Source organism: Bacillus rossius, chromosome 1 (genome assembly GCF_032445375.1).
Source record: "Bacillus rossius redtenbacheri isolate Brsri chromosome 1, Brsri_v3, whole genome shotgun sequence".
Classification (NCBI taxonomy): Eukaryota; Metazoa; Arthropoda; class Insecta; order Phasmatodea; family Bacillidae; genus Bacillus; species Bacillus rossius.
In genome coordinates, this window is record NC_086330.1 from 6,473,167 (window position 1) to 6,498,482 (window position 25,316).

Consider the following 25,316-nt stretch of genomic DNA (forward strand, 5'->3'; position numbering starts at 1 on the left):
AAAAATTCCGAAAACTAAAAATAAATAAAAATTAAGAAGATAAAAAAATTATTCTTATTTTAGGAATTTTTCCGTGACAAAAAGTGTAAAACTGCATTAAATCAAAATTACTCATTGCATGAATCATTTAAAGAACGTACGAAAAGAAAACATATTTAACTATAAACAGATCTTTTTTTTATGATGAATGAAGGAACTGGGAATAAGTAGCAACTTCTAATCATGAAAATTTCAAACTCTTGTTCTTATTTGAAATTACCTTTTTTGGAAATCCTATGTGAGATATTCTTTGAGTGCGATTCTATCACTTGGCTAATAACATTGCTAAGAACCTAGCTACTTGAAATGCTTTATAACAGTGCGAGAAACTAAAATAAACCCATTTTTACTGGTATTTATGTGGAAAAAAAATGTTTTTATAAGACGTTCATTTAGGAAATTACTCCTTGAATGTACAATCCCTAACTGGGCGTGTAATTGTCCTACTTCATTGGCACTGATATATTTTTTTCAAAGGTTGATTTCAAGAGGTTTCATACAAGCGTGAATTGACTCTTAATTATTTCTAGCCAAGAGAAAATCACTTGAAACGGTTGAAGCTTTAAAAACACAAACATGCAAATATTTTGAATACATTCTCTTTAAAACGTTTTTAAATGCAACTTAGGATGAGTTTCTCACTGTCAAAATGGTTACACAGAAGAAAAGATATACTGAAGTTAATTACTATCAATATTTAATGAACTAATATGTACTGCTATTGGTGATGTGAAATGTATAGTAATAAACTAAAAAAAAATATTAAAAAAGGATTGTCTGTAAAGTCGGTTTACTGACGATAATTTTACGTAATAACGTCATAAGAAAACATTGATGAAAAATTACATACTTTTTAATTTTCAAATACTATTTACAGTTTTTGACAAATTAATTTAATTAATTTGTTTAAATATAATCACGAACAATTTGTTATAGAAATAAACTGAAATGAAATCAACGTCAATAAATTGATAATTTTAAATGACGAAATTAGACAAATAAAACCAAATTTTTAAATTGCTGCTTTTAAAAAGCCCGCCTTAACCTGTTTGATATCATAGAATGATTTTCTCGCACGGGGGTTGGCAGGTTCTTGCACGCTCGGCTCAGGCGGAACGTGACAATGAGTCATGGTTTTTCGTGCGTGCAGCCGGCGTTCATCGATTTATAAGACGTTATCACGTCAATAATTCAAAACGTCTGTCACCTCCTAGCTTTTCTGAGATGTTTCAAATGTACGTGTATATATGTGCATTCATTTGCAGAAACGGTCAGGGAATTTTTTTTCGAAAGGTTGATTTCCAAAGTTATCATATTAGCGTAGATGCACTGTGATTGACTGAAGACTATTATTTCTCACTTACAAGCTGGAAAGGTCGCCTCAAGGAAACAACCCTTGCACACGCAACTGCAAGTGTGCTGCACGTTGCATATCTCCAGGCGCTACCAGTGCAGTCACAGGCTTGACACTTGCAGGCGAAAAGGAACGTGAAGAGTGAGCCAGTTTCGTCCTTATGATTCATCGTTGTTTGACATTAAGGCCGTGCTTCATCTTCCAATACTCATATATATATGTGTGTGTACATATGTACACACACACATATATACACACACACACACACTCTAATGCCCGGATTGCGTTGCAATGCTCCAATCAATTTTTTTTTGCGATTTGTTCGAATTAGGTACATATAACATCTTTCTATCCTCACTATTCTCTAGTTATGTATTTCTCTATTCTCTACGTGTATCTCCGTGTATCTCTACATCTCTAGCTACATATATACATATCTACCTCTCTCTATCTCTCACCTCTATATACCTATATTTAGGGACCGGAAAAATTCGCGGGTTCAATGACCTGCAGGATGAACTCCATAGTTCTACGTACACTCGGTCAAATGTCACCCACTAATTGGCTGCTGTCTTGTGAGACGTCCCAACGTAGCAGCCTGTGATTCGATACAGCTTTGGCCGGGTGTTTCTAATTGGCCCAGAGTCATCCAGGTGCCTATCGCGAAATGAATTCGCGAATTTTTCAGGTCTCTAATAATAGACATTATCACTAGGACCATCTACTTTTCGGGAAAATATTTTCCAGGCCAGCTGGTTGTTAAAACTGTGTAGCATTGTCTGTGCTTCGTGGTTGGCTAGTTTATTTAAGGCACATGCCTACTGTCGGCAAACCAATCGTAAGTCCAGCGCGGAAGCAAACGCGTCATGAATAGAGACCGGAAAAATTCGCGAATTCATTTCGCGATAGGCTAAAATACAAATAGTTGTACCTCAGTTCTGCCTCTGCTATTGGCTCACAACTCACCTGGATGACTGTGGGCCAATTAGAAACACCCGGCCAAAGCTGTATCGAATCACAGGCTGCTACGTTGGGACGTCTCACAAGACAGCAGCCACTGAGTGGGTGACATTTGACCGAGTGTACGTAGAACTATGGAGTTCATCCTGTAGGTAACTTAACCCGCCAATTTTTCCGGTCCGGTGTCCTATATTCGTGTTATAAGTATATGTGCGACATTAAGCATATATGAGGAGCTATCGTGCAAAACTCGACATGTCCATCACCAGTAAATATGTATGTTTCACGTGTTTTGAGACCCTTTTTCTGAGACGAAGAACACTACCATCTCAAGACACGACGATACAAAACCCAACATGTCCAAGACATTTACAAGTTTTTAAGTATGGGTTTTTGGGCAAAAAGGGATCTCGAAACATGTGAAACATACAATTTTTACTGGTGATGGACATGTCGAGTCATGTATTGGCGGGGGTAAAAAAGTTGCACATCTCTGGCGAGTACTGAAAAACTCGCTTACGTGTATTTTTTGTTGTTGTAAAATCCCCACGCAGTGTTAGGCAAGAGAGGGGGGGGGGGGACTTGATGTAAGCTTTTTAGACATACGCCATTGCTAAGCACATGTATGTCTGTAGAAGAAAACTACAAAAAACACAAAAGACAAAAAAAAAACACAAATTAAGCAAAGAGTTGCTGTTGCCAACAGGATACAAACACCACATAATATTCCATAACAGGAATATGATCAACAAACAAAGAAAAACAAAGAAAACTGGACTAACAGTACAAAAAAAACACAAATGATGACAGCACAAAAATATTGAACGCAAAATAATTCAGCACAACAGTTGAAACGAGACAAAAACACAGCAAAAACTAAAAGACGAAACAAACACAATAGTTTTCCAAAAACAGAAGAGAACGAAAAAACCCCCACAAATGATGACAGCACAAAAATATTGAACCCAAAAAAATTTAGCACAAAGATAAAAGGAGGGGGGGGGGGGGGTTTCAGAGGTTCTCGTCAGACCAATCAGAGGCAAGCAGAGGCAATTCGGCTGTCCGGGCTTCAGAGCGGAGCCGCGAGGGATGCGCCGGCGAATCAGGCCGAAGTGGGTTACGCCCTCCTACTCTCTTCCCCTGAGAACCAGGAGGGGGGGAGAGTCATCAAACCGCGAGACCATTGTTTCCTCGTCCGGCCAGAAGAGGGGGTCTCAGGCCGGGAGACGACGACGGATCTGGGCGCGGCTAAAGTCATCGCGCTTTACGAGCTCTGTTGCTTTACTGTCTGTGCTCCACCGGCTCGCGGAGGGGGTAGAGGAGTCGTAACTCCCCTCCCTCCTCCGCGGGCATTAGGGCGGGCAGTCGGGGACATAAAACCACTTCACGGCCGGGCGCCGAACATAGTCGCCTGAGCCCTGGTAGCAGGCGGTCTTCAGAGACGTCTCTGCAACGTAGATCCAGAGATCCACCTCGGGCGTCGGCGCATTCAGGATTATCCACCGATAGCCATCCTAGATACCTTATCCCTTCAGCATCACGCAAAAACCTTCTGTAGTGTTTTAATACTATATCGTTTATGTAGGCAAAAGTTTTGTGTTTAGCTCTCTTTTGACGTTACAACGTTTAATAAATCGATGAACGCCGGCTGCACTCACAAAAAGTGTCCCCTTACGCTCATTGTTCCGTTACGCTGTGTCCCGTTATTCTCAGTGTTCCGTCACGCTGTGTTCTGTTACGCTGTCTGCGAGTGCAGTAATAATAAGTTATGTTACAATTGACTTAAACAATTATGGTGATTCATATAATTGATGATAGATATTTTATGACATTTTATTTATATGAAAACTTGTTCATAATTATATTTAAACTTTATAGCTAAATGCCAGTTTTAAAATTAATTACATGTCATCTACACGTGAACTGTTTCGTTGACTGTTTATAAAGTGAAGTTAAAAGTTAATGTGGTTTTCATTGCTTTTTACAACAACAATTTCTGCAATAAAGGTGAATTATTCTTGCATTTTAAAAATCTGATTACTAGTATAATTTCAAGTATTTATTCTTTTATTATTAAAATAAAAATGATTCAATTTTATTCATAAAAGTATGTACTCATTTCATCAATGTTTTGTTATGACATTGTCACGTTAAACTATCGTCCGTAAACCGACTTTACAGACAACCAGTTTTTTGTTTTATTTCACGATGTTATGTAATAAAAATATTGATATCTAAAAACCTACTTGAAAATACCCGTTTTTGTTGTTGTTGTTGTTGTTGTTGTTGTTGTTGTTGTCATTTTAACACAGCCAGCGGTAAGTAAACCAACAAATACGTACATATGCGCGACTAATGTTTCTTTGAAGCCATTTGAAGCCTGAAACGATAAATGAATTTTCTCAAGTTTATTAGTGATATCGGATGGACTTGAAAAGTACAACGGTTGTCACAGATCACTGTCACGTCACTGCTGATCTCGGGGCCTCCTGCACTAACTGGGACAGTTATAAGTCGTGGTAAGTGAACTATGAGTCTAACTGGAACAAAACAAGAATAGGCCATGACTTAAACCACTTGACACTGCAAGGTAAGCATACATAAATGGAACAAATAGGGGTTTATATCAAACTGCTGTCTTGAGTTTCTAGTTTTTTCTTTAATTACAGATTTATATGATGAACTATGTGTGTAATAATTTTATTATAGAAGTTTACTTGACTGACACGCTTAGCTTAAGAAACACATAATATAATAACTCAAATAAAAATTAAGTTGGGTGTTTTATATATAAAAAACCCAGTGAATTTTATAAAAAAATTTGTTTATCTAAAATAAGCGCATAAGAAACGTTTAATGTATTTATACATAGAATCAAACTCCTATAACCTTGTGCAGTCAATTTGAACAAACCACCCTCTAGCTATTTTTAATACAACAACCGTAAGTTAACACCAGGTTCTTCTTAGTGCCATGCATACATAATTGGTAACTTTTATATAAAAGCCGTCCAGTTATGGATAAATATTCCCAACTTTAAAAAAAACAGCTGATAACGCGTAACTTGCATGTGGAGACGCATTCTAAATGGAAGAAAAAGAACATATAACGCTCATCAGTGAAACGTCGGTGGGAATTTTCGTAAAAAAATAATGAATTGTAAATGCAACGACTCGACTTGAGGTGTGACACATAGCAGTACTGCTCATGCACCTAGCAGTACTGCACATGCACATAGCAGTACTTCACATGCACATCGCAGTACTGCACATGCACACTTCTGTACTGCAATGTACATCACAGTAATGCTCTTGCACATCCAAGTACTGCACATGTACATCACAGTACTGCAATGTACATCACAGTAATGCTCTTGCACATCACAGTACTGCACATGCACACCTCAGTACTGCACATGCACATCACAGTAATGCTCTTGCACATCCAAGTACTGCACAAGCACATCACAGTACTGCAATGTACATCACAGTACTGCACATGCACATCACAGTACTGCACATGCACACCTCAGTACTGCACATCACAGTACTGCTCATGCACATCACAGTACTGCTCATGCACATCACAGTACTGCTCATGCACATCACAGTACTGCTCATGCACATCCAAGTACTGCACAAGCACATCACAGTACTGCAATGTACATCACAGTACTGCACATGCACATCACAGTACTGCTCATGCACATCACAGTACTGCACATGCACACCTCAGTACTGCACATGCACATCACAGTACTGCTCATGCACATCCAAGTACTGCACAAGCACATCACAGTACTGCAATGTACATCACAGTACTGCACATGCACATCACAGTACTGCTCATGCACATCACAGTACTGCACATGCACACCTCAGTACTGCACATGCACATCACAGTAATGCTCTTGCACATCCAAGTACTGCACAAGCACATCACAGTACTGCTCATGCACATCACAGTACTGCTCATGCACATCACAGTACTGCTCATGCACATCCAAGTACTGCACACAGGGGCGTAGCCAGGGGGGGGGTTTTAGGGGTTCGAACCCCCCCCCTTAGCTCCAAATCTTTAATTAATTTCTTATTCATCACTCAAACAAATTTCATATTAAAATTAATAAAATTTTTACCATTACAATATTTAAATTTAAGTACCGAAAACTGCTAAAATAGCACTATTATACACCTTAAAATCCAAATTTTCCCGGGGGAGGACCCCCCCACCCACCGCTTTAATACGGGGGGGGGGGGGGGGGCCATGCTTCTTAACACCCCCCATACGCAAATCCTGGCTACGCCACTGACTGCACAAGCACATCACAGTACTGCAATGTACATCACAGTACTGCACATGCACATCACAGTACTGCTCATGCACATCACAGTACTGCACATGCACACCTCAGTACTGCACATGCACATCACAGTAATGCTCTTGCACATCCAAGTACTGCACAAGCACATCACAGTACTGAACATGCACATCGAAGGAGATCGCCTAAAACTGCACTCCTGGAAGCTGCACGAAGAACTGGCGAAGAAAACTGTCGAACTCACGTGTTCCAGCCACACGTTCGTGGTGAGGATCTGGTCCTTGAGGTTCTGCAACACACAACACACGCACACACTGAGAGTCGTCACGTGACACGGGGCCAGCCCGAGCGACCAGTGAAGCGCCGGCACCTGGCGCCATCTTGTTTCAGGGACACTGGTACTAGCACTACAGGCTGCCAGGGAAATAGACTGGTGACATCTTTGAAATATTTGTGCAATGGGAGTGCATGACTTGATGTAAGCTTTTGGATTTAGGTACGCCATTGCTAGAGACATGCAAAATTCGCGGATTCATTTCGCGATAGGCTAGCATCAAAACAACTATACCTTCGTACTGCTTCTGCGATTGGCCCACATTTTATCTGGGGAACTGTGAGCCAATGGGAAACACTAAACCAAGAAAGTGCCGAATTACGGACAGTCTAGTTGAGACGTCTCGCGCGTCAGTAGCCAATGGACAGGTGTCATTTCCGCGAGTATTTAAAGGACTGTGGAGTCTATCCTAGAGGTCAATTAATCAGCGAATTTTGCAGGTCCCTAGCCATTGCTAAGCATATGTATGTCTCTAGAAGAAAACTACAAAAACACAAAAGACAAAAAAGACAAAATGTTAAAATGTTAGTCCATTTTTCTATGTTTTTCTTTGTTTGTTGACCATATTCCTGTTATGGAATGTTATGCGGTGTTTATATCCTGTTGAGAACAGCAATTGTTTTCTTAATTTGTGTTTTTGTCTTTTGTGTTTGTCTTTTTTGTTTTTTGTAGTTTTCTTCTACAGACATACATGTGCTTAGCAATGGCGGATGTCCAATAGCTTACATCAAGTCAGATTGATAATACTTGCACATGCAGTCATCTGTACACAGTTTTTATAACACTATGTTTTGTTTTAATATAACAAGAGGTAATTTTCCATTTCTTATCAACTAGTAGAAGTCAAAACTTCGCATACTATACGTCTCTGTCAGAACTAAAATCATTTATTTATTACGTTTAATGTTGTTATGACTTAATTTATTTATTTAGAAACTGAGTGTCTGCAAACATTCATAACATATTTCGTGTTATAGATTTCTTATCTACAACATATAATCACAGCACCATTAGCTTATTTAAAATAAATTTTTTCACGGTAAAAATGTTCTAAATATGTTAATATCAATTGCAAACGTTTATTTGAGATAAAATAGATTTATTTTCGTTTAAGATATTGTATATAGAGAAACCTTAGTGGAATTACAGTGTTTATTAATTTTACGTCTTTATTTTTATGCATGCGAGGTTACTTAAACACCAAGCTTATTCTGGAAATTTCATGAACGGAATTGAAGTCCGTAAAACATACAGAAGTATCTAGAATTTTAACAAATAAATTCATCAGCCATTTCTTTCTAAGCCATGCAACTGTAGAGAACGTATTTCAGTCAATAACAAGACCCATAAATCTCTTCCTATTAAAGCGGTAATTATAGAACAAATACTATTTTAACAACACTATTTTGATAATTACAATCTTACTATGTCGTTTGGAGATCAAACCATTCTTCCACATTTATTGATTGTGTTTATTGGGTAAATAGTTTGAATAAGTCTGCGTTTAATTGGTAGAGACCGGAAAAATTCGCGTGTTCAATGACCTCCAGGATAGACTCCACTATCCTCTACACACTCCGGCAAATGCAAACTGTTCATTGGCTGTTGACTTGTGAGTCGTCTCGACTGGGCAGCCTGTGATTCGACACTTCTACGAGTGAGGGTCTCTAATTGGCCCTCATTACTCCAGATTAACAGTTAACCAATGGCAGAAGCAGCACTAAGGTATAATTACTTGAATTGTATCATTTCACGAATTTAATCTGCGAATTTTTCAGGTCTCTATTAATTGAAAAACATATTTCATACTAAAATTTAAAAAGTGGTTTAGTAAAACCTTGAACTGTCTTTACTAAACATATCTGGAGTTAGAATAGCGTGACCTCAAGCTAGCTTACCTGCGGAGGGACGTCACAAAGTACTCTATTGTGGTATTGACACTGCACAGCACGGTGGAAGTAAAAAATGCGGAAGTAAAACAGGCGGAAGTAAAACCATCCAAATATATAGGGTCGTGAACGGAGAAACGGTAAAATTCTGGTGGTGAAGGAAACAGGCGTATACCAGGTAAAAAAAAATGGGACTCATTGGGACTGTCGACAGACGTGAGAACTTAAAACTTTGTTTTTAAGACGTTTAACATGACATCATTTCTACGTCAAATGTACGCAAGAGAATTATTTTTGTATTATATCAGTCTGATGTCACCAAGATATAATTTATCCTTACATCAATTTTTAGTCACAACATATGTCAGTGGTGTGTCAAAATTACGTAAAAATTCATTACCTAGCTATGACTTACCAAAGTCATGTGTTCACTGGAAAATGCACAGTATACACAGATTAAAATTTCACGTGGTCAATTTAACTTCACTTACTGCTACTACAACATGTCGGTGACGCGAACTCAAAATATTTTACCCACCCAAAAAAAGAGTCCAACACGCACATGATACCGTCGATTATACACAGTGTACTCGTGTATATGTGCGTATATGTACACAGGCCGCTGCGATTCGCCAGTCTGGCGCTACACGTCACTAGCATGTCGGTGACGCGAACCCATAAGTTTTTCCCCTACCGAATATCGCTCAACGCGGGTAAATAAGTTTTCACTTCAAAAAATTGGTTGTCTGTAAAGTCGGTTTACGGACGATAGTTTAACGTGACAACGTCATAACAAAACATTGATGAAATGATTGCACACTTTTATGAATAAATTAAATCATTTTTATTGAATTATCACTATTTTGTATGGATACAAAGGAGTGAAATGAAATCTACAATTTAATTGATAAATTTACTTTAATTTGCACTCATTAATTCAAATATGTTTATTACTTTATCGAACAGTTTATTTTAACTATAACTTTTATACATGTTTGCTATTTAACTTCTTCCAATATGTGTTATTCTGTTAAGGATAGGACGATGATAGGAAAAGTAGGAAACGAATTGGAGTGTTTCAAGTTTAATGTGCCTCGAAAAAGTCAAATCGATGGTTGTTCCAACCGAGTGGAAGAGAGATAAATGCGGCGCAAGCGTACAATGAGCGTAACGGGACAGTGTGCGTAACGGGACACTTTTTCGTGCGTGCAGCCGGCGTTCATCGATCTATTAGACGTTGTCACTTCAAAAAACTCACAAGATCTCAGGGAAACGGCCGCCACGTAGTTCCACTGAAGCTCGAAACCAGGGAGGCTTGTTTGGAGGCTGGTCGACTGACACGCATTTGAAAATTGCCATAGAAACACAAAATTTGTTGTGAAATACAACAGAATGGTTGAACGGTAGTCGAGACAGCTCAGCTGTAGCTCACGTGCGGTGCAATTGTGCCACTCTAGCTCCCAGCGCGCTCTCTGACGTCACCGCCACGCGGGACGCGAGCCCGCCAATCACAGAGCTCACACGGGAGGAAAGGAGAAGATGGCGGGAAAAAAGAAACGGAATATCGCCCGGGATGACGCAAAGAGAGCGTGTGACCTCGTCGCATAAGAATTAATGTTCCGTCAAACGCTGACACCGGGCGCCTTTTATTTTTTTACGGGTCGAGCACCGGCCGGCAATTAAAATAGTCTGCAGCTAGAAGTCGAACCAATTAAACAGACATCTGTCTCGAGGGATCGATCCTCGACGTAGTTTGTTTTCCCCTTTCCTTTTTTTTATTTATCATGTTTTCCTCTCCACTCGCACCAACGTTAATACTGCTCTCGTTATTTAATCTTCAAAACTCAAATAAAAAGAAAGACGATGAATTAATTCATTCCGAAGAAATGCATGCAGAGTATTTTTTTTAAACTAAAACTTCGTTGGAAATTAGCCGGAGGAAGGCAAAAGAAACACTGCTTACTAGGTATGTATGTGCGTGTACCTACGCCTGAGAGAAGCAGAAATAAATTCCAGTCTTGTGTTGATAACAGGAATCTTTCCGTCTCACCACGAACGAGACTAGCTCTGACAGCTTCTGAGGACGTGTTCTGAATGAACGCACGGCTGTGACGTAACACTGTCACATACGGCGTGGCTATATTAAGGTTTTGTTATGGAAGAGAAGCCTAAGATGTACATCAAGTTCTGTCCCTGCCCGAACACGCCCGAATATTCACCTTCGGCCAACCTCGGGATTTGTTTTATTTTTTCGCAGGAAAAAATGAATTCAAATATTAAAAATGGTTGGTTAGGTTAGCTACATTAAAATACTTTAAAACACTATGGACGGTTAGTTGGGTTAGTATAGCTACATTAAAATAAACATGGAAGTATAAATTCATATAAATAAACCCGAGGTTGGCCGAAAGTGAATATTCGGGCGTGTTCGGGCAGGGACAGAAATTGATGTACATCTTAGGCTTCCCGTTATGGAAACGTCTTGAGTTAGACGCATTGCTGAGAGCAGCAAAGTAACTTTCTTCCACTCAGCTAGCCGGAAGCCGAGAAAATTAATACATGTATTTACATAACTGTAAAAACCAGTACATAATAGTAAATAAAACCATGTGTACAGAGCAAATAACAAGTTTGTGATGGTCAGTAGGTATTTAATATACTCACAATATAGTGTAAACAAAAAAACACAATCCCACTATTATCTTTGAAATATTTGTGCAATGGGAGTGCATGACTTGATGTAAGCTTTTGGACAAACGCCATTGCTAAGCACTTTTTCTTTTTTTACTTTTTTTGGGGGGATTTAATATTTTTGTGCTGTCATCATTTGTGGTTTTTTTTCGTTCTCTTAGTCCATTTTTCTTTGTTTTTCTTTGTTTGTTGACCATATTCCTGTTATGGAATATTATGTGGTGTTTATATCCTGTTGACAACAGCAATTTTTTTTTACTTAATTTGTGTTTTCTATCTTTTGGGTATTTTTTAGTTTTCTTCTACAGAAAAAGTGCTTAGCAATGGCGTATGTCCAAAAACTTACATCAAGACAATCCCACTAGATTTAGTGTCTAACTTGTTCAGTTCCTTTCAAACTATAGAAGGAGCAGATGTGAAACTGGGCTTTCCTTCTTGAAGACCCGGGTTGGAACACAGGCTCCGGCATCACATCTTCAGCTGAGCACAGGTTTCTGGAGATCGCTCAAAGCCTAGGCTGTGATGGGACGTGGTCAGTTACGTCCTCAACTTCCCCGCCCTGCGTCCACTGCGCATGTCTCCAGCGACCCCCATGGTCCTCGCTGGCTGGCCTTGATCCCCTCAAGGTCGTGGTCGAGTCCGACATCCCGGAGGGTCAAAGTTACGCACCCAACTGGTTGGGAGCCCGTTATAATTTGGGACCGGAAAAATTCGCGGGTTCAATGACCTGCAGGACCTCCATAGTTCTACGTACACTCGGTCAAATGCCACCCACTCATTGGCTGCTGTCTTGTAATAAGACGTCCCAACGTAGCAGCATGTGATTCGATAAAGCTTTGGTCGGGCGTTACTCATTGGCCCAGAGTCATCCAGGTGAGTTGTGAGCCAATAGCAGAGGCAGCACTGAGGTATAACTAATTGTATTTAAGCCTATCACGAAATGAATTCGCGAATTTTTCCGGTCTCTAGTTCAAATCTTGATGTTCCGATTTAATCCAATCTGGTTAGCATTTGTGAATTGTCAACCCCAGTTCAGAACCTTTCTATATTGGGTGGAATTTTTAAATATGTTATTTCCTTATCTTCATTTCTGTATACCTTAAAATAATTTATCTTTAATATACGTACTTAGTTTTTCATTCGGGTAGCTGAGAGGGAAGCATTTTATGTTTCAGTTCTAAAAGTTTTATCATTCATGAACTATATTTTTATTCTTAACTGAACTTTTCTTTTCCTTCTTAAGAAATCGTGCATGAATTCATTTTGAATTTTCCAGATATCGTACTCAAACTGATTCATTGCGTAAACGATCTCATATATTCTTGCTACGGGTATCTTCTTTCCTTGTATTTTCTGCGTGCTTGTTGGAGGTCAGACGCCTCAAGCCCCTGTCTTCACGTCATAGAGCCTGAAATGATTGTCTCTCGGGGCAGCTGGCACTGAATGACAGACGACAGCTGTCATCATGACGAGACGCATGTACCAAAGTCCAGGAGAAGACTGTTAACTGCCCTGGAGGTTGAGAGAAGTATAGCCCCGCAGGAGATGACATCAGTGTCGCTAAAAGCTGTCAGTAGCCCGGGGTGATTCACAACTGGATCAGATTTGCCATGCGCTAGAAGTCAGTCAGTACTACAGCCAACTCCACAGGTGGAGTGGTCTATGTTGCAACTGGAGTTACTGCATGACACAATATCTGAAAGTCACCTCTGGGTCTACATACACAAGAGCTGCTACGGGGAGGGTTTTTTTTTTTTTTTTTTTAAGGGTTTTACATCACACTGATCTGCCCAAAGGCTTGGTTACACACACCACGTTTATTTATTTATTTATTTTTATTTTATCTCGATTATTATCAATCAAAGGAGTTTCCAAAATATTATAATCCTACACCGTTGTTGCATTTGCTGTTCTGTAACAATTATTTTCAAAAGATATTTATCAAAAGTAACATATCGGTGTTAAAAATTCACGCAATTGAATAACAATTACGAAGACCAATGTAACCTCTTGCAACCATAAATAATACACTTATTGAATATCCGTTGCAAATATTGGTGAGAGTACAACAAATACTAGGGTTAGCCCTTGATTGTAATTACAAGTGAACGAAAAATTCAACGTAACGAGTGAGACCAAGCCTTAAAGGGGAGAGACAGGAACCAAAAGGCGCCATCTTGGTTTTGACGGATTTTAAGCCATGACAATTTTCAGTCGTTGAATTTTCAAAATTTGGCTTAACAATTAATATATGCCTGAAGTTGTCAGTGAGTGCCTGATAAAATACTTTCCACCGTCAAGTTATTGAAGGTAACTATTAAAACGATTACTATTAAAACTGTTATGATATTTTTCGATAGACTCATAATTACGGTATTAAAATAATCATAATTACGGTATTAAAAATTCTTTTAGGGTGTGATATCTGCTTTAAGGGGCCCGCCTCGTCAGGGTGTGTGTGTGTTAGTGAGCCGGGATGATAAGTTTGACGCTCTCTGGTATTTCTAGCGCGGTGTCGCCTCTAAGCGGAAGGCTCTGAACTGGCGTGCAGTCTTCTCGTCGTCACAGGATAACTGTGAAATTTGAGCGGTGACCGTAACATTATATGGCGAAAAAATGAAGATAAAGGTGTAATGCAAGTCCCTTAAGTGCTTTCAAGAATCTGTACAGGTTCTTTTACGCCTAAATATTACTCTGAAAACATTCATTTTAGCCATTTTAACTCTTCTAAAAATACAGTTTCAAAACTTAATCCAAAATCAAAAGTACTTTTCAGCCCTCAGCGAACTCTTAAATGCTTTTATAAGCAGACCCCACTCGGATATCTTGAGTAGTTTGGAAATCGCGTTGTTTTTCCTAAAGCTCTGCGCGCCTTGTGTGTGCCCGGGTGGGGGCGGGGGCCTTAATGGAGGAAAGTGTTCCATATCGAACTTAAAATGACTGTTGAGGCACGAACTCTGGTAAAATCAATACGGAGTATTTCCGTTCATAACCCTCTCTTGTGAGGACATGGAGATCAGAACTACTGGAATACAACTGGAGGCTGATGAATCTCAGTCACGCCCTGGCCACGTGTGTGGGAGGGGTGGAGGGAGAGACGTACATTTCTCCAGTAGACACGCAAATGCGTCGTCGGGTTGACAGCGTCGCAGGTTGCGGACGATGCCTGGAGGTCTGCCCCAGCAGGACGGGGGATTGGGGGATCGCGCAGTGCGGATCCAAGCCCCCATAAAGCAGTTCCCGCCCGTGCAGGCGGCTGTGAAGCCATCGCCGGAGGGGATCATAAGGTGGCGTTACGACCGGCGCGTGACAAGGATGATGGTCCTCAGAGGAAAGCAATAGTGGATGCTATCTTCATCAGCGGCCAATTTTTTTTTACTAGTCCGCAACTTTGATGCCCCTCCAAGAACCGCTTTGTCGCATTTTACTGCTTCTTCACGGCTGTTGTGAATCTCCTGCTTAACAAAAATGACTAGAGACTGGAAAAATTCGCGGGCTCATTGACCTCCAGGATAGACTCCACTATCCTCTACACACTCGGGCAAATTCCAACTGTTCATTGTGAGTCGTCTCGACTGGGTGGCCTGTGATTCGACACTTCTACAAGTGAGGGTCTCTTATTGGCCCTCATTACTCCATATTAACATTGAACCAACGGCAGAAGCAGCACTCAGGTATAATTATTTGAATTGTAGCATTTCACGAAATGAATCCGCGAATTTTTCAGGTGTCTTAAAATGACTTTCCCTGTAAAGACAATTAAGTATCCGACCAACCAGTAAGTGCAAAACTGGTACTGACTGGATAACTAGCGATCATAACACTATAAATAGTAACATATAATTTACGGGAATTGATCAGCCAGTTTGATTTCATTTACATGCTTACTTTTTTTTAATGGTTTTAATCTCTATTTTAGTTCCTATTTCTCTGATACTCTCCCACATTATTTGAGTCAGCTGTCTTTGTCAAGTCCTTTAAAGTTGTTTTCATATTTTGTATGTACATATATAAATGTAATTTGCCCGTTTTAAACTTTAGATTTTTTTGTGGGTTCATGCTTGATTTTTGGAGCAGGACTATCTAGTTTCTGCTTTCACGTGTGTTTCTGAAACCATCTGGCGGGGTTTGTTTCGTGCGATTGTGAAAACCTTAGGTTTCAGCTACATGCTCCAAAATTTTCACCTTTTTTTTACTTTACTTAGTGCAAGAGTGTCTTATGGTAGCAGGAAGAACACACTAGTCGGTCAGCATTTGTGGTTGTCTCAGAGCTACAGTCCGAGCCGAAATATATCACCCCTTGTTAGCGTTTCAATTCACGTAGACGTACAACTGCATACAGTTTCTTCTACTTGTGTGACTGGGTTACTAGTAGAGACCTGTAAAATTCGCGGTTTCGATGGCCTTCAGGATAGACTACACATACCCCTGTACACTCGGGAAAATAACGCAAGTTCATTGGCTGCCGACTTGTAAGTCGTCTCTGCTGGTTTGTCTGTGATTCGATCCTTCTTTGGTTGATGGTTTATAACTGGTTGAGATTCGTCCAGATGAACAGTAAGCCAATAGCAAAATTATCTAAGAGGTATATGTGTTTGAATTATAGCCTATCACCGAATGAATCCGCGAATTTTGCAGGTCTCTAGTTACTAGTCTTGCTTGAATCGCAACAGATGGCATTCAATCAGTGGGGAAAGTTCTTCAGTACGGAGCTACAGCGCTTCGAAAAACATTCAAGCACGTTTTATGTACACAGTTATAGTCACTCGTTAATTCGTATACAGATCAAAAGAGAAAGGAAGATATTTTTTTCCGAATCAGACAGATGAGGGGGGGGGGGGGATGTGTGATTTTCGGAACACAACATCTTGAACAATAACAAGAGGAAAAACATTCATTTAAAAAAAAAAAGTTTGCGGATATTTGATTTTATTTTCTCTAACTACAGCTCCTTGCTCCTAAGTTTACTTTTTTTTCCACTTTGGAAGGAAGAAGTAGTTCCTGACGTCTGCTGAATTCGCCCTCGGTCACTAGAAGATTTAATTGGGTCGTACAAGCATGGCAAGAGCAATATTAGTAGTTCATTGAAAAGTTACATTTAGGGTTGCGTTTGTCCGAGGACGCAATTTATTTTTTTAATATGAAGGGGGGGGGGGGGGGTTAGTGCAAAGTTAAATCCAAGTTTGTGGGGTTGCAACCCTTGTCCCACGGCCGCCATCTTGGAAAAAGAGGTTCAAATGGTTTTTACGGTTTATCTGCCAAACTACAGGTCTCACAAAAAAAATTATTTAACAAATTGTGTTGCAAATAAAATTATCTACAACTGTTTCTCAGTAACATTTAGTCGTAGAACCATAAATAAAAAAGTTATAAGTGAAAATCCATAACTCTTTGAAAAAAAAAATTTATTTGCCGATATAACATTTTTCTTATCATTTTGCAAAAAAATTATATCAGACCATTTTTATAGATGGTGTTTTAAGGAACAATTTTTATTTTAAACATTTTTAAATTTATTTAATAATTAATGTTTTACAGAGCTGCAAAACGAATAATATTCTTAAGTATTCATAACTATAAATAAATATAAATATTAATGGTTTTTCATAATTTTTAATCATCTTGTTATTTGTTTTATGATAATATTTTTAATTATTGATATTGCAATATTGTTATTAATTCCGGAATTTTTTCTTTTAAGTATATGCTTTAAACACGTTTTGAAGATATCTGAGGAACCTTAAGCGTTTTTTTAAATCAAAACCTTAAAATCATAAATAATAAAGTAATACATGATTAAATAAAAGGAAACATTATATTTAGACGTGTTCATTGGCCATGAATTGAATCATACACCAGTCATTTTAAACTGGTTATTGATAGAGACCGGAAAAATTCGCGGGTTCAATGGCCTCCAGGATAGATTCCACTATCCTCTACACACTCGGGCAAATGCCAACTGTTCATTGGCTGCTGACATGTGAGTCGTCTCGACTGGGCAGCCTGTGATTCGACACTTCTATGAGTGAGGGTCTCTAATTGGCCCTCATTACTCCAGATTAACAGTGAACCAATGACAGAAGCAGCACTCAGGTATAATTATTTGAAGTGTAGCATTTCACGAAATGAATCCGCGAATTTTTCAGGTCTCTATTCATGCCTGAAAATTATTCTGATAACACGCGTTTTAGCCACCTTCTCTCTTCTAAAACTACAGTTTAAAAAAAAAAAAAATAAGCTAACAGCGCCCTCGGCACACTCTTAAAGGCGCCGCTCTGATACGTCGAGCAGTAGCCGGAGTGACGGCGGACGTGGTCTGGAGCCCGGCGCACGGCGGACCGAGTGTGCGCGGGGCCATCAGGCAGCACTTGTTCGGTATCGACCAGCAGAGGGCTTCCTACGAGGCAGTCAACATCGCCGGCAACAACTTGGCTGTTCCTCCTGAGGGCTTGGAGGGGGTGGAGGGGGTGACTCGCCAAGTCGCAAGAGGGTCTCTCCAAACACCCCGCGGAGCCGTGAGGGTGGGAGGGAGGGAGGGAGGGAGGGAGGGAGGGAGGCAGTCCCTCGTCTCCACACTCGGGACCCGGATTGGCAGCCAGGGGTAGTCGGGCCAGGGAGGCTTTTCTTTTCCAATGATAACGAAACTCAATAACTAGACACCTGACAAATTCGCGGATTCAATTCGTGAAATGCTACATTTGAAATAAACATACCTTAGTGCTGCTTCTGCCATTGGTCCACTGTTAATCTGGAGTAATGAGGGTCAATTAGAGACCCTCACTCATAGAAGTGTCAAATCACAGGCTGCCCAGTCGAGACGACTCACATGTCAGCAGCCAATGAACAGTTGGCATTTGCCCGAGTGTGTAGAGGATAGTGGAGTCTATCCTGGAGGTCGTTGAGCCCGCGAATTTTTCCAGTCTCTATGTATAAGCTCCAAAAAAACATTGGCTTCAGTTTCCAAACTGATTTCAATGCGTAAGAGTTTAATGTAGTCCCCAATTAAATTGGAATCTCTAAATTCCACGGTCTTTATTAATACGCTGTTAAACTGTGTTTACAGCTGTGAAATTCGTCAGAAAATCAGTGGAGATCGCTGGAAAATCAGTGTCACTCAGTAGTTTAATTAATTAAATCACACAATGTACCAAACACAGATAAAAGCGAATAATTTAATCATAATTTTGAAAAATCTCACAGTTTTGATGCGGTTACAACTATTTCAAATAAAAAAACTGAGTCCACTCTGCTAGCATGTAACATAATTGGAAAAATATAAGTTTTTTTTATATGATCCATTGGAAAAGCAAGGTGTATATCTTCACAGGAAGGACGGCCTAATAAACTCGCGGAATTGCTGCGCACCTGCTTATGAGAGTTTGGGTGTACTGTAGCCCTAAATATTAGGGAAGCCATATTTTCACAGACGAGAGAGCCAAACGCCCCATCGTTAGGGACCGAAAAAATTCGCGGGTTCAATGACCTCCAGGATAGACTCCACTACCCTCTACAGACTCGGGAAAATGCCAACTGTTCGTTGGCTGTTGACTTGTGAGTCATCTCGACTGGGCAGCCTGTGATTCGACACTTCTACGAGTGAGGGTATCTAATTGGCCCTCAGTCCTCCAGATTAACAGTGAACCAATGGCAGGAGCAGCACTCAGGTATAATTATTTGAATTGTAGCATTTCACGAAATAAATCCGCGAATTTTTCAGGTCTCTACTCATCGCGCATTTTCGTTTTTTTTTTTGGTTCAATTTAAATGTGTTGATAAAAGGATACTAATGGTCAATTAGATTAAGTTAGCTACATTAAAAAGATACGGAAAAACAAAATCGAGCATGAACTTCGGAGAACTTCGGGTTTGGCTCTCTCCTCTGTGAAATGAAGACTTCCCTGACTACCACGCGGGCAGAGAGAGGTCAGCCAATGGGCAGGGAGGCGTGGCAGAAGGTGAGAGAGAGAGAGAGAGTAGGCCGAGGAGAGGCGCAACTCTGTTAGTTAGCTGGCGCCGCGGCGCCTGGGCGCATCCATGATGCATGATTCAATTCCGCGCGTCAGACGAGCGAGGCATCGCTCACGGGGACACAGGGGGTACTACAGGCGTCGACAAGACCCGAGACCTCGCAGGGTCTTAACTGCGTGTAAGGGCGGGGGGGGGGGGGGTTAGTGAGGCGGGGCATGTTGCCCCGGGCGCCGCATCCAGGGCAGATTCATTTTTACTAAACATATCTACTTAAGAGGCCACTCCAGTGTTTCAGGGGCACTACGCAACCCGCGTTAACTTCATAAGATTCAATGCTATTTTCATTTTGCTTATAACTAATTAACTAATATAGATTTCTAAATGATGCTTGCTTGATATGTAAGAAAACGATGCTCTTATTAAAGCCCCTTTCTTCAAAAACGTGCTTAAATTATGGTTTTATACTAATCTTTACTAATATGCATAAGTGTATTGTCTAGGTTTGAACAATATTTTATGCACGTTTTTTAAGAAAGGGGCTTTAATAAGAGCATCATTGTCTTACATATCAAGCAAGCATCATTTCGAAATCTATATCAGTTAATAAGTTATAAGCAAAATGAAAATATCATTGAATCTTATGAGGTTAACGCGGGTTGCGTAGTGCCCCTGAAACACTGGAGTGGCCTCTTAAATATAGTTGTAATCGAACAGAGAAGAAAATTAACACACATGTATACCGTTGAATATTTAAAATCTGGTATTTTTACTAGCGTACTACCCAATTTGTGATGTATAAAAAAAATGTTTTGTCTGTAAAGTCAGTTTACGGACGATAATTTTACGTGATAACGTCATAAGTAAACATTGATGAAAAATTGCACACTTTTTTAATTTTCAAATATTATTTGCAGTTTTTGACAAATTTAATTTAAATAATTTGTTTAAATATAATCACGAGAAATTAGTTTAAAAAAGCCCGCCTTAACCTGTTTCATATTATAGAAGATTTTCTCGCACGGTGGTTGGCTGTTTCAAAATCGTCTGGCAGTGACCAATAAACATTTAAAACGTGGTCTCCAAGTACTTCTTGAATACTCCACTGTAATATCTGAATATATATGAATAACTAAATAAATACAAATAAAATAAATTTATCAAGGTACCCAATTACACTAGCTTTACCACACTACAAATTGTCCGTTACTCCTGGTCAAGTTCAACTAAACCGGCCGCCAAAGAATTCAAACCTAAAATTGGCGTCTAGCCAGATCTTCAGCCTAGCGACCTGTGCTAGTCTCAGATAAGCTACCCTACTTAAAAAATTTTGTACACTATTAAGCTTAAAAACATAATTTATATTTATGTTATTGAAAATAGTTTTTTCCGTACTACAACCACATAAAAAAATGGTTGTCTGTAAAGTTGGTTTACGGACGATAGTTCAACGTGACAACGTCATAACAAAACATTGATGAAATGATTGCATACTTTTATGAATAAAATTGAATCACTTTATTGAATTGTCACTATTTTGTATGGATACAAAGAAGAAGTGAAATGAAATCTACAATCATTGATAAATTTACTTTTATTTGCACTCATTAATTCAAATATGTTTATTACTTTAACGAACAGATTATTTTAACTATAACTTTTATACATGTTTGCTATTTAACTTCTTCCAATCTGTGTTATTCTGTTAAGGATAGGACGATGATAGGAAAAGTAGGAAACGAATGGGAGTGTTTCAAGTTTAATGTGCCTCGAAAAAGTCAATTCGATGGTTGTTCCAATCGAGTGGAAGAGAGATATATGCGGCGCAAGCGTACAATGAGCGTAACAGGACACAATGTAACGGGACAATGTGCGTAACGGGATACTTTTTCGTGCGTGCTGCCTACGTTCATCGATTTATTAGACGTAGTCACGTCAAAAAACCTGCCTTGTATCTCAATCTACCATTTGCATAAACGTGATAGAGTGTTGGATGAAAATGTCTGGCCGAAACGTGGCGCGCCCCACGTGATCTGAGACGAGTGCTTGATCTCGTCCGGGCGCAGCCTCCCTGCTCTGGACCAGCGACCCCAGCCTGGATCGATACCCACCCCGGCCGACTGAACCCCCCACCCCTCTTTCCCCTATCTCTCTCTGCGCTCCGGGGCGCCGGGATGTGTCGTGTCTCTCGCGCAGAGCTTCTGTTCACTTGCCCTCATTGCTGTCCACTGGCACACTCACACACACTCACACACACCTGGGAGCACAGCAGGTAAACCCTCATGCACGTGTTGTCGGCCCGCACATTTTCTCCTTTGTTATTACCCCAATTTAGAAGATTAGAGACTAACTTAAATGTGATGAATTTACAGGGAAAGCTTTCAAACCTCAGCAATTTAGTGTGACGTGTGAACTCAAGGTCTGCCCCAGAACCAGAGGGTAGAGCGGTGACCTGCAGTATTAATTACGTTTACTAGATGTCATTTCAGCAGTTTAAAGGCAGTTTGGTTTGTCACTAACACGTGATAACTTCTGGCATATGAAATAAACACGTGAGCGAGTATTTCATTACTCGTTAGAGATGTGTAACATCTTACCTCTGTAACGAGCAAGTTTATGTGTTCTCATGTTGCAGATACGAAATTTAATGCAAACTTCTTTAAAATAATGGCGATGGTGATAAATAAACTAAAAATATAATAGTCAATTTTAAAATACCAGAATTTCTGAATGATAATCATACACTTCACTAAACAGTTCAAGTTTCCGCACTCGTTAGAAGTCATACTATTGTATTATTAAAATATTAACCTAAAAATTTTACTACACAAATTTAACACTAAGCATACGTTTTATCGTGACAACGTCTAATAAATCAATGAACTCCGGCTGCACGCACGAAAAAGTGTCCCGTTACGCACATTGTCCCGTTTCGCTGTGTCCCGTTACGCTCATTTTATATTGCTCTTTGCTAACCTGAACCTCCAAGCATTGCGACCGAGTCCGTGGCGTAATTCTGTTTTCATGAATTTCAATGTAATATTTTCATTGCTCTTTGCCAACCCGTTCCTCCTAGCATTACTGCAGATTCCGTGGCTCAAATATATTATTTTTGACTGCATCTTGGAGTTGGGTAAGCCATTTTCCTTCACATCATCCTTGAAACACTCCCATTTGTTTCCTACTTTTCCCATCATCGTCCAATTCTTAACAGAATAACACAGATTGGAAGAAGTTAAATAGCAAACATGTATAAAAGTTATAGTTAAAATAATCTATTCGTTAAAGTAATAAACAAATTTGAATTAATGAATGCAAATAAAAGTAAATTTATCAATTAAATTGTAGATTTCATTGCACTCCTTCTTTGTATCCATACAAAATAGTGATAATTCAATAAAAATGATTAAATTTTATTCATAAAAGTATGCAATCATTTCATCAATGTTTTGTTATGACGTTGTCACGTTAAACTTTCGTCCGTAAACCAACTTTACAGACAACCATTTTTTTATATTTGGTTTTGCTTAAATGACTGATATAATTCTGTAATTACTATCTTCAAAGAAACATTAAGGGCAGTATTCCAAGACATTCGGGTATGGTATGTGTCCAAACAAAAAACAACCGTTTTAATAAACTGTGCCCCGCACGAGGCTAGAAACTGATTACAATCATTCTAGAAGACGTTTGGCAACCATCGATCCATTTGTTACGCCAAATATCCTACAGATAGCAGCATTATAGTGCGAATTGAATTGTGTGATTATAATTTTCTCAAGTACTTTTAATGCTGCAATTATTATTTTATGTGTAGAATGTGTTCCAGGATAGTTTCGCTATCATAAAGTTTCATTTGGCACACCAACACGCTAGGTACATCCCCCGATTATCACAAAACTGACTATATACAAGTTAACGGCGAAATCAGCGATAAAGTACAGGTACTCTGCGCATGCGTGTAATTTGAGAAACAGAACGTAAACGGATAGGACACTAAAATTCGTTGCATGAGCGACTGGCCGAGTCCTATAGTAGTGCACTAGGAATACGGTTAGGGTACAGGTTTAGCATATTAAATAATCTAAAGTCTTATTTTTGTGTCTTGTAATACAGGGCTTAACCGTATCGAGCTGAGTTAACATTATTATTAAATTGTAATTTTATTCAAAAAAGTTAAATAATTTTTTTCCTAGTGATGAGTATTGAACCTTATCTCATGAGGTTTCCTACGTCAGTACATGTCATCTCGTGACAGTTTCTAACCACATGCCTATCACAAGCAGGGGTAACGTTTACATTCTCGGAGTCAAGTGTCGGAAAGAAATACGACACGTTCTCTACTTGAAGGACTTATGCAGGAAGGACGTTCCAGAGACACAGAGTGGATGTGTAAGGCCTGGTTTGCAAGCTACGCAAGGTGCAATGACGCAATTCAGTATTTGAACATAAGCTTTCCGAATACTTTTAAAGAGACCTACGTTATGCGCATAAAAGAGCAGGATATGATTTTTTTCATCATATATACATAGAGACCGGGATAATTCGAGAATTCATTTCGCGATAGGCTAAAATACAAATAGTTATACCTCAGTGCTGCCTCTGCTATTGGCTCACAACTCACCTGGATGTCTCTGGGCCAATGAGAAACACCCAACCTAAGGCTTTATCGAATCACAGGCTGCTATGTTGGGACGTCTGAAAACACAGCAGCCAATGAGTGGGTGACATTTGACCGAGTGTACGTAGAACTATGGAGTTCATCCTACAGGTCATTGAACCCGCGAATTTTTCCGGTCCCTATATATACATGTTTGCACTTGTTAAACTGTCATACAGTGAAATAAAAAAAATAATACTTGTAACCCAAATTAATTAAACTTTGTTTTGTTTTAATGCAAATAATGCAGTTCCATACGGCTGTTATAAATACCATAATAAAATACGACAGTATATGGTTAAATTAATTATAAATATATTTCTGAAGCATTTGGTTTAAAGCTTAATAATTTGTAAGCGTACTGAAATAGCTAGTATAAACTAAAAATTCGCCTTGACATGTATTTTTGGATATAATATCATTACCATAGGTTAAAAAAAAAGTTTTTTCCCGTCCCTCAATTTTTAATTTAATTTGTTTTCCAACCTTAAATTCTTCCGCCCCTTAAAAAACCGGCACTCTGGGCAAATGCCCGTTTGTCCCGTTTGTAAATCGGGGTATGGACGTATACGTTTTGTTTTCTGAAGTTTGACAGTTGTTAAGTTATAGCTAGAGACTGGAAAAATTCGCGGTTTCAACGACCTCCAGGATAGACTCCACTATCCTCTACACACTCGGGCAAATGCCAACTGTTCATTGGCTGTTGACTTGTGAGTCGTCTCGACTGGGCAGCCTGTGATTCGACACTTCTACGAGTGAGGGTCTCTAATTGGCCGTCATTACTCCAGATTAACAGTGGACCAATGACAGAAGCAGCACTAAGGTATAATTATTTGAATTGTAGCATTTCTCAAAATGAATCCGCGAATTTTTCAGGTCTCCAGTTATAGGCTTGACGTCTTGCGACTTGCGTGCTTTATGAACGACAGTGGCTGCGTGTTGCTTTGTCGCGTCCATGCGTTACTCGGGTCGCTTGTGACACGGCCTGGAAGCCGCAAGAGACGCGAGGATCGACGCCTCCCACGTGTCAAGGAAGCCCTCTTGTCCGGTCGGCCGGAGCGGAGAGGCGTGGGCGCCCCCGCCTGTTGCGGGGGCGGAGGACT

At 39.6% G+C, this 25,316-nt stretch overlaps 1 protein-coding gene across 1 annotated transcript in view; it reads right to left on the reverse strand.

Moving 5' to 3' along the window:
* LOC134531602 (acetylcholine receptor subunit alpha-L1) overlaps nt 1–25,316 on the reverse strand; it is a 72,101-nt gene that overhangs the window by 20,111 nt on the left and 26,674 nt on the right. The window contains exon 2 of the mRNA XM_063367345.1: nt 6,919–6,963. Within this exon, the coding sequence (XP_063223415.1) occupies nt 6,919–6,963 (45 nt within the window). The remainder of the gene's footprint in view (nt 1–6,918; nt 6,964–25,316) is intronic.